The sequence below is a fragment of the Borostomias antarcticus genome (assembly GCF_949987555.1).
Source record: "Borostomias antarcticus genome assembly, chromosome: 13".
NCBI classification, from domain to species: Eukaryota; Metazoa; Chordata; class Actinopteri; order Stomiiformes; family Stomiidae; genus Borostomias; species Borostomias antarcticus.
The window spans coordinates 19,679,151-19,690,596 of NC_140246.1; the positions used below are offsets into that span (position 1 = coordinate 19,679,151).

An 11,446-nucleotide genomic window follows, 5' to 3' on the forward strand; every position below is an offset into this window, starting at 1 on the left:
GATGATTGTTCTAACAGGCTGTTAGTGCTCTGTGTTCTGATTGGCTGTGAGTGCTCTGTGTTCTCATGTTGGCTGTTAACGTGTTTAGAGCATTTATTCTGAAGCCAGGTTTCTCATTGAATAAACCAAACTAGACGTAGGGCTGGGATGCTTCAGCTGGGAGAGGACAGCAAGACTATAGAACATATAGTCTATATACAGGGGCAATAGAACATGTAGTCTATATACAGGGGCTATAGAACATGTAGTCTGTATACAGGGGCAATAGAACATGAAGTCTATAAACAGGGGCTATAGAACATGTAGGCTGTATACAGGGGCTATAGAACATGTAGTCTATATACAGGGGCTATAGAACATGTCTGTATACAGGAGCTATAGAACATGTAGGCTGTATACAGGGGCTATAGAACATGTAGGCTGTATACAGGGGCTATAGAACATGTCTGTATACAGAGGCTATAGAACATGTAGTCTGTATACAGGGGCTATAGAACATGTATATATACAGGGGCTATAGAACATGTCTGTATACAGGGGCTATAGAACATGTAGGCTGTGTACAGAGGCTATAGAACATGTCTGTGTACAGGGGCTATAGAACATGTCTGTGTACAGGGTTTATAGAACATGTAGACTGTGTACAGGGGCTATAGAACATGTCTGTGTACAGGGATTATAGAACATGTCTGTATACAGGGGCTATAGAACATGTCTGTGTACAGGGATTATAGAACATGTCTGTATACAGGGGCTATAGAACATGTCTGTGTATAGGGATTATAGAACATGTCTGTGTACAGGGGTTATAGAACATGTAGGCTGTGTACAGGGGCTATAGAACATGTCTGTGTACAGGGGTTATAGAACATGTAGGCTGTGTACAGGGGTTATAGAACATGTAGGCTGTGTACAGGGGTTATAGAACATGTAGGCTGTGTACAGGGGTTATAGAACATGTAGACTGTGTACAGGGATTACATTAGGATTTGATGGAGCACTACTTTTTAAATTGCATGTATTTGTGTGTGTGTGTGTGTGTGTGTGTGTGTGTGTGTGTGTGTGTGTGTGTGTTTTAGTGTGTGTGTGTATGTATGTATGTACGTATGTACAGGTGCATCTCAGAAAATTAGAAAATTGTGTAATGTTCATTCCAAATATTCATATGTAGTGAAATATTCCAAGGCTGATTGCCTCCATGCCACACTCCACGTTGATGCAGTCATTTGTGCAAAAGGAGCCCCCAACAAGTATTGAGTGTATAAATGAACATACTGAACATACTGTACAATATTAAGATTAAAACAAAAAAGGCTTGAAATATTTCACTTTGTGTATTGGATCTAGAATACATGAAAGTTTCACTTTAATAATGGACTTTTTCACAATATTCAAATTTTTTGGAATGCACCTGTATGTATCTATGCATGATTTAGATTAGATTTATTTATTTGCAATTTTGTATAACAGAGAAGAAGAATAACAACAGAAAGTAAAGAGATCTTTACTTTAAAAAACATCTAAAAAAACAAAACAGAGGGCTTATCAAATCGATGTCACCTCTAAATCATTGGTATATAATTAGTCAAATAAATGACTGAAAATAAAACAGCACAAAAATATATAAATAAATAAAGTAAAACAGAAAAAGAAAAGACATTAAAAGGTGTGTGTGCTGTGTGTGATAGAGTATGTATGTGTGTACCATGTGTGTGGTGGCGGGCAAGTGAGTGTGCACAAGCTAGTGAAGCATGTTAATCAGAGATACAGTACACAAACATCAGGTTGGTTTGATTAAATTACGTTTGGCTCATCAGATAAATTCTCAGTTTGTGTTTAAAATTATTGACAGAAATTGACTGAGATACAATATGATTAATATTGTTTCATAACTGAGCCCCCTGAATCTAATACAAAACTGGCAGAGCCTAGTGCGGTATAATGGCAGGCGTAACCACTTGGTATGTCTCGTATTGAAGCTGGGAACATCACTATTAAACTGAAAGAAGGCTTTACAAGGCAAGGGGATGAGTACAGGCTCAAACAATACTTTGAAAATACAAATAAAAGTTAAGTATTTATTTAAATTAAAGATATGATATTTAACTGTTTAAAAAGAGGAGCTGAATGATCAGTCCAATCACTTAATGTAATTCTACGAAATATTTTTTGCAATATATGAAGCTTATGTAGGTGTCTAGGATAAGTAGCTCCCCAGATGATATTGCAATATGTGAGGTACGGGTAAATTAAACTATAGTAAAGAGTTAATAGATACTTCTGATGAACCAAACTTCGGAATTTACAAATTATGCCAATGGACTTTTGATATTTTGTTACGTACAAGATGAATATGACTCTTCCAGCTTAAACATTCATCAATCAAGACTCCGAGAAAACTTGTTGATGAGACCTAGGTAATTAGATTTTCCCAATAAATAAGCAAATATCAGATTTACAGTATGTTTTATTTCTTATCTAAACGTGATAAAACGTAGAGATAATTTGTTTAATTTGAACCATTTAGAAATATTTTCTAAGTCACAATTAGCTTTGACCATAAGTACAGAGAGATCACTATGCAAGAAGAATACATTTGTATCATCTGCAGAAAGTAAAGGAAATAAAGAGGACATAACTGCAGACAAGTCATTTATATAAATAAGAAATAGGAGAGGTCCTAGCATTTATTCCTGTGGGACCCCACAGGTTAAGGTGGCATATTCTGATGAACATCCGATAATGTTGACAAACGTTGTCGATTTTGAATATAATTGTGCAGCCATTTATAGGTAATTCCAGAAAAAACATAGTGTAACAGCTTTTGGAGTAAGATGTCATAATTAACTGTGTCAAAAGCTTTGGATAAATCAAGAAATATTCCTAAGGCATATTCATTGTTATTTAAGGCAGTATGAATTTTGTCAATTAACTGAAGTAAAGCCATTTCTGTAGAATAATTTTTTCTTAATCCATATTGGTGTTCATAGCTAGTAATGACGTGTGTAGTCATGGAGTGAACCAGGGTTTACTGAATGTTCTGACTTTTTGTGTTTGCTTACTGGCCAGGGGAAAACACAGTGGTTCTAGTGTTGAATCAAAAAGTGACATTCTTCTTCTAAATATTCTCTCACGAACAACATGGCTGGCATTGTGATGCCTTCGCCTCGCAACAATCACTGCTGCCATGATCAGCAGAAAGGCTGACCATGACACACCCCTTGCGATTAAATACCACCACGTCTCTGAAATCGGAATGAATTTCACTTTAAAGTCGTACTGAAACGGACGTTTGAGATCATCTAACTTCAGTAGTTTGACGTATTTCCGACGCAAACAAGCTATGAGGGTGGGACATGATGTTTAGAGGAATTTGATTGGAACATTGACAAGTGGACGGGTTTTAAATACTTAAGACAGATTTGATAGAAGGATAGCGTTGATTGACGGGTGGATGTCGTGAGATTATTGGCCTAAAATCTAAGGTACCTGTTGTCGTAATTGCACGTGACATACCGTTTTCCAGGAAGTAAGAAATTATATACTTTGATATAAGATTACAACAAATGTAGAATTTTGTACGTTTTTTGGCATACATCGTTGAATATGTGAACACTATGACCAATTATGTGAACCAAAATGGGACAGAATGCTTTTTTAATTTTAGTGCCACTTTAACTGCGTGAAGCAATTGGCGCTGATCTTTGTGAATTGGGCGGATTTTGCAATAATGTTCATTTGCATAGAAAGGGGAACATTCTCCGCCAATATTACCATATTAAAATATCCGCTAATAACACCGGCGCAGAGAAACACTATGACGAAGGCAACGCAGTTAACACGTAGGCTATTTCACCCTTTGCGAGGGATTTGTGAATAGCAAAGTTTATTTTTGACTTATTTGCACAGGTTTTGCGTCAGGAAAAGCTGCGCAATCCTTTAGTGAATTCGCCCCTCAGAATTTAGAATAAGATCATCCCTCTGTTCGAATTGAAATTCATGGTGTAGTTATATACAGTAGTAACACCTCCACCACTTCTTCCTGTTCTACAATGATGTAGGGCATGATAGTTTGGTATGTCAAATGTCAGATGTGGACAAGTTTCAGTGAAGGCCAAAACTGAAAATTCATGATTTAATGAGGACAGGAAATGATAAAGTAGATCATAATTTTTGGAGAGACTACACAAGTTTAAATGAAAGGTTGAGAACTGCTTTGACTGGGGCTTTGGCATATTCAGTAGTAGTCTATTAAAGCCATCTATAATGAAATAATCACAAGAGTGTGACTCAGAAATGTGTATGTATGTATCTATGCATGTCTGTATGTATGTATGTATGTATGTATGTATGTATGTATGTATGTATGTATGTATGTCTGTCTGTCTGTCTGTCTGTCTGTCTGTCTGTCTGTCTGTATCCATGTCTGTCTGTCTGTCTGTCTGTCTGTCTGTCTGTCTGTCTGTCTGTCTGTCTGTCTGTCTGTCTGTCTGTATGTACCTTACACACAGTGCACACAGAGTGAATGTGCAGCATTGATTTACTGGGATTTATTAAGTGTTCTGTGCATTGTCAAGTAGTGTTGTGATTTAGACACATTTAGACACCAGATTCACTTAGCGTTACGAATACAACCTTTTCCAAATCCAGGCCCAGTCCAAACACTCCCCTTTGATCCAATAGGTTCTGGACATGACCTCAGTCCAGTGGGAGCTGTGTTCTGTGAGCAGGGCAGAACCAGACTGGTTCCACTAGTGGGTCCAGCCGTTCCCTTGAGGTTCCCCACAGCCTCTCCTCTCAACCCGTGTTCCCCGCCCCCTCCCTGACCCCTCCCCCTCCAGACACCATCACCATCACCCCCAGTGACGCGCGCTGGGTTGGCGCCTGGTGGCTGGGTTACCTCATCGCCGGCGCCATCACTCTCCTGTCTGCCATCCCCTTCTGGTTCCTCCCCCGGGCCCTGCCTGGGGAGGACGGCTGCCCCGCCCACTGCACCCTGGGGCGGGCCGGCTTCATCAGAGACCCCCCTCTCCTGCAGCACAAGTACCAGGCCGACGAGCCCGCCAGCTTCCTGGAGATGGCCAAAGGTGGGTGGACGACAGGAAGTACGTGCCTGTGTGTGTGTGTGTGTGTGTGTGTGTGCGTGTGCCTGTGCGTGTGCATGTGCGTGTGTGCGTGTGTGTGCCTGTGCGTGTGCGTGTGTGCGTGTGCCTGTGCGTGTGCATGTGCGTGTGTGTGCCTGTGCGTGTGCGTGTGTGCGTGTGTGTGCGTGTGTGTGTGTGCGTGTGCCTGTGTGTGTGTGCGCGTGTGTGTGTGCGTGCGTGTGTGTATTGTGCTCTTACTGAGTCATACTACACCTCACACAAAGGTCCCAGCAGTTGGCAACATCACTTGGCGTCAACTCCAAGTCCTTGGTCATGGCCTGCAGATGGTGGAGGCCTGCGTTAGCACCCTAACATATGGGATAGTGGTGAAAAGTCCAACTCAAACAAACATAGGTTCATCTTTGTCCTATCCGCTGATTGTACTACATACACTCACAGCGACAGACACATTGTATAAATAAAACATCACACTACACTCTGCACACACACTGTACTTATATACTTTCACCACACTCCATTCTGTGTAAACCACATACATGGCAATAAACTAATCTTGAACCTTGAATGTGTATCCTGTATGATCTCATCTCTAGATGTCTTTAACATACTTCTGCCTGTTTGAACTCTAGACTGGGGCTGTTTTCTTAATCCAGTATTGTAACTCCTCTCCTCTCCAGACTTCATCCCAACCCTGAAGTCTCTGCTGGGAAACCCCGTTTACTTCATCTACCTGTGTATCACCATCATCCAGCTCAACTCCCTCATCGGCATGGTGACCTACAAGCCCAAGTACATGGAGCAGCACTACGGGCAGTCTGCCTCCAAGGCCAACTTCCTGATGGGTACACTAACGCTACGCTGGCTTTAGCCTGGGGCCTGTTTGCTTTGCAGTTGTGGTCTCCGGTCTAAGCGGATACTGTCCAAAAATAGGCCTACCCATAAACCTACGATGCGATGCGGCAAGAACTTCTTCTGGAATAGGCAATTTGTTTGGTCTGTCCATGTTTTATTCTAATTCATAGTGACTGGCGAGACCAGGCTGCTCGATTCAGCGTTCATGTGACAGGATCCCAGCGCCTCAGAACCGGAAACCGTGAATAGAAACCAGGCTCTCCCCCGAGGCTTATGTTAGCCTAGGCTAGGCTACGCAAGGGCAAGGCTACTGGACTAGAGCTAGGCTTGGCTAGCAAAGGAGAGGTTAGGGCATTGCTAGGCTGAACTAACCTAGGTAGGGATGGACTACGCAAGGCAGGGCTAGGACTAACCTAGGCAGGGATGGACTACACTATGCAGGGCTAGGACTATGCTAGGCAGGGATGGACTATGCAAGGCAGGGCTAGGACTACAGTATGCTAGGCAGTGATGGACTACACTAGGCAGGGCTAGGACTATGCTAGGCAGGGATGGACTACACTAGGCAGGGCTAGGACTATGCTAGGCAGGGATGGACTACAGTAGGCAGGGCTAGGACTACGCTAGGCAGAGCTAGGACTATGCTAGGCAGATTGACCATGACAGTGTGAATGAGAATGCCCTATGGAGCCTAGCTGATGAGATGGACAGATTAATCATGATGTTTGCCCGACTGATGTTCAGCTCAGTGGAGGGGTAGCAGCTCCGGCCGTTGGAAGGGTGGTTGGGTTGTAGGTACTTTCAGAGATCCAAGGCGGAGGTAGGGGGGTGGTCTGACTGGACTGTGAGGGGCTCAGAGATACAGGTGCTTGGGCTGTAGTCTCCAGAGATCAAAGGCATGGGTCTCTGTGGGGGGCTAGTCTGGCTGTGCTGTGGTACAGAGATACAGCGTGAATCATTGTGAGAGCTACAGAGAGACAGGAGGAAGCAGGGCTGTGGTACTCTGCTGTGTTCCAGGGCTGTGGTACTCTGCTGTGCTCCAGGGCTGTGGTACTCTGCTGTGCTCCAGGGCTGTGGTACTCTGCTGTGCTCCAGGGCTGTGGTACTCTGCTGTGCTCCAGGGCTGTGGTACTCTGCTGTGCTCCAGGGCTGTGGTACTCTGCTGTGCTCCAGGGCTGTGGTACTCTGCTGTGCTCCAAGGCTGTGGTACTCTGCTGTGCTCCAGGGCTGGGCTTGTGCAGCAGATTTCTCCCAGGGTCGCTAAAACTGCTAATTACAGACATTATCATCCCTGTGGTGATGAAACCAACGATCCTGTTGTGTGTGTGTGTGTGTGTGTGTTCAGGGGTCATCAACATCCCTGCGGTGGCCCTGGGGATGTTCTCTGGGGGTCTCCTCATGAAGAAGATGAAGCTAAGCATCATGGGAGCTGCCAAGTTTGCATTTGGCACGTCTCTGCTTGGATACTTCCTGTCTCTCTTCTTCTTTGCCATGAGCTGTGAGAACGCCAAGGTGGCCGGGGTGACGCTGGCCTATGATAGGTGAGACCCACGCACACACACACACATATACACACACACACACACACACACACACACACACACTCATAAATACATGCTCACACACACACACACACACACACACACACACACACACACACACACACACACTCATAAATACATGCTCACACACACACACACACACACACACACACACACACACACACACGCACTCATAAATACATGCTCACACACACACACACACACACACACACGCACTCATAAATACATGCTCACACACACACACACACACACACACACACACACACACACACCACCCCTCTACCCCCTGTGTCCCCCCCTCTCTCAGGATGGAGGGGGTGTCCTACACGCAGCGGTCTGTGTTCTCCAGCTGTAACTCTGAGTGTGTGTGTTCTGGGAGAGACTGGGACCCGGTGTGTGGAGAGAACGGTATCACCTACGTCTCTCCCTGCCTGGCGGGCTGCAGGAGCTCCACCGGGTCTGGCAAGAATACGGTGAGCACACACACACACACACACACACACACACACACAGACACACACACACACACACACAGACACATACACACACAGACACACACCAACACACAGACACACACCAACACACAGACACACACACACAGACACGCACGCACACACACACACACACACATAGACACACACACACACGCACACACACACACACATCTCTGTCTATTTGTCTCTGTCCCTGTGTCTCTGTCTCACTCTGTCTCTCTGTGTCAATTCAGTTCAATTCAATTCAATTGTGACAAGAGCATGTTGCCAAAGCAACAGTGGAATCACAGAAATATTCCTACTCTATATCTATACACATACACACCCTAATACATATATATATATATATAACACATGTATGTATGTATGTATGTATGTATGTATGTATGTATGTATGTATGTATGTATGTATGTATGTATGTATGTATGTATGTATGTATGTATGTATGTATGTATGTATGTATGTATGTGTTCTTCAGGTTTTCTCCAACTGTAGCTGCCTGGCTATGTCAGGGCAGGTCGCCGGGGGTTACTTTGGTGTTGCCAGGGGAAACTTGAGTGCCACGGTGGGACACTGTCCCCTCAGAGACGACTGTGAGCGCATCTTCCCCTACTTCCTGGCTCTCTCTGTCATCACTTCCTTCATCATCTCCCTGGGGGGAACGCCCGGATACATGCTGCTGATCAGGTCACACACACTCTCTCACACACACACACACTCTCTCTCTCACACACACACACACACACACACGGATACATGCTGCTCATCAGGTCAGGACTGTGCTGCTCATCAGAGCTGTAGAAGCTTGAAGTTCTATGTTTCTCTAGAAGCGCTAGGTTTCTCTAGAAGCACTAGGTTTCTCTAGAAGCGCTAGGTTTCTCTAGAAGCACTAGGTTTCTCTAGAAGCGCTAGGTTTCTCTAGAAGCGTTAGGTTTCTCTAGAAGCGTTAGGTTTCTCTAGAAGCGTTAGGTTTCTCTAGAAGCGCTAGGTTTCTCTAGAAGCGGGAGGTTTCTCTAGAAGCGTTAGGTTTCTCTAGAAGCGGTAGGTTTCTCTAGAAGCGGTAGGTTTCTCTAGAAGTGCTAGGTTTCTCTAGAAGCGGTAGGTTTCTCTAGAAGCGCGAGAAGCTCTAGGTTTCTCTAGAAGATCTAGGTTTCTCTAGAAGCGCTAGGTTTCTCTAGAAGCGCGAGAAGCTCTAGGTTTCTCTAGAAGATCTAGGTTTCTCTAGAAGATCTAGGTTTCTCTAGAAGCTGTAGGTTTCTCTAGAAGTCTAGGGGGCGAATTCACTAAAGGATTGCGCAGCTTTTCCTGACGCAAAACCTGTGCAAATAAGTCAAAAATAACCTTTGCTATTCACAAAGACCTCGCAAAGGGTGAAATACGGTGTTAACTGCGTTGCCGTCATAGCGTACCACTGCGGCTCACTATATACCTTTATCGGCCAGTAGCCGTTCAATGGACGTACCGTAAGAACACAGTTTTTTACGGTATACGGTCTTAGGATTGTACTGTACAACTCAAGGCTTAATGTTGTCCTTTCATACTACTCACAAAATGACTATGGCAATAAAATAACACAACAAAATGTTATCTTCGCACTTTAACAAAAATAGTATAGCCTACACTTCACAAAAGGAAAAAAAATCTATGAAACGGCTACAAGAACAGCATTTTGGCCAAGGATCCAAATAAAACAGTATCCCACTGTACAGATGCAGCATAGAACGTAGGTACATTATAATTATCTAATTAATAATTATCTAAGTTAATATATGAGAATGCATCGCTTTTTACGTAGGCTAGGCCTATACGTCTTGTGATTACAGATGCAGCATAGAACTTCGATGTTAAATAATTATCTAATAAAATGTATAATTATTTAATTATCTAGTTGATATATGAATAAAACAATAAGCCGTTTTATTAGCTATGGGGTAATAGTTGTAGGCTATACACGAGTTGATGCGCTCTGCTCTTACGCGCGGTTGAGGCGGCAACTCCAATACACACTCTGCACCTTGGCAGTGCAACTGCCACAGACAGCTTTGGTGCACTTTGTGCACTGGTAGACAGTTCTGTTCTTGCTGTTTGGACGCCAGAGCGCGCAGAGCTCTTCAGCCAACTGGAGGATGAAGTCGCGTCTGGGGAGGCTCTGTAGACTATGCGTCTCTCCACCAGTCCCCAGCGAGTATAATATTTATAATTTATAATAGCCTACATAGCGCGAAACTGTGCATATAATAGGCTATACGCGAAACTGCGCATTCCCTATAGCCGTTCATTGAACGGCTGGCGGCCGATATAGGTATAAATTTAAAATAAAAAAAACATACACAATATTTTTTTTATTTGAATGGTGTTTCTAGTGAATAGGTTTTTACAACGGAGCACATAGCTGGAGCAACTGACACGCAATATAATGGTGCAATTAACGGCCGCAATTCCGCTTTAGTTTATTCGCCCCTAGGTTTCTCGAGAAGTTCTACATTTCAGTAGAAGCTCTAGGTTTCTGTAGAAGCTCTTTTATACAGCATCATAGATAGAGAGATAGACAGACAGACAGACAGACAGACAGACAGACAGATAGATAGATAGATAGATAGATAGATAGATAGATAGATAGATAGATAGATAGATAGACAGACCAGTCTGCCAGTGTGTAATCAGGTGACCCCCTCCTCACAGGTGTATGAAGCCCCAGCTGAAGTCCCTGGCCCTGGGCTTCCACGCCCTGGCCACCCGCACCCTGGGTACGTCTGTCTGCTACACACACACACACACACACACACACACACACACACACACACACATACACACACACACACCAGTCACCATAGACATACAGGATAGCAGATCAGGGTCTGACACACACACACACACACCCACACACACACACACACACACACACACACACACACACACCAGGGGCGTCGTTTGGGTAGGGCAAGCTATGGCATTCGCCATACCTTGACTTCTAGACAAATGTTAATTTTTAATCGGAAATATGTTTTGTAATTTTATGGGATTTTCTCAGCTCTACACATACGGACATGAATTAATGTAGAAAGAAGCACTTTGTTTGCACCGCATCTTGTGACCTCCAACTGACTCATTAGCATAGTGGGCGTGACCTCCAACTGACTCATTAGCATAGTGGGCGTGACCTCCAACTGACTCAATAGCATAGTGGGCGTGACCTCCAACTGACTCATTAGCATAGTGGGCGAGTAGTGCGTGAATAGAATAGTCTAGTCAGTCCGACCTCACCAAACATAACTACAAATCCACGTTAGTGTTCGTCTGTCATTCTCATTAAATCAGGTGGGTTGATTCAAATTCAAATGTAACATGAACAAGTCCATGTCATGTTGTGTCTGTCACTAAGAACACGTTGTGTTATTTTAGTTAAAAACCGGACTTAACGTCACGTGCGAA

At 43.8% G+C, this 11,446-nt stretch overlaps 1 protein-coding gene across 4 annotated transcripts in view; it reads left to right on the top strand.

Annotated features, from left to right (window-relative positions):
• The window catches only part of LOC311317171 (solute carrier organic anion transporter family member 1C1-like), a 42,815-nt gene that overhangs the window by 28,609 nt on the left and 2,760 nt on the right, over nucleotides 1–11,446 (top strand). For all 4 annotated transcript variants that reach the window (XM_084448205.1, XM_084448206.1, XM_084448208.1 and 1 more), the window contains 6 exons: nucleotides 4,842–5,087; nucleotides 5,783–5,947; nucleotides 7,303–7,498; nucleotides 7,827–7,992; nucleotides 8,493–8,701; nucleotides 10,697–10,761. In XM_084448205.1, the coding sequence (XP_084304331.1) occupies nucleotides 4,842–5,087; nucleotides 5,783–5,947; nucleotides 7,303–7,498; nucleotides 7,827–7,992; nucleotides 8,493–8,701; nucleotides 10,697–10,761 (1,047 nt within the window). The remainder of the gene's footprint in view (nucleotides 1–4,841; nucleotides 5,088–5,782; nucleotides 5,948–7,302; nucleotides 7,499–7,826; nucleotides 7,993–8,492; nucleotides 8,702–10,696; nucleotides 10,762–11,446) is intronic.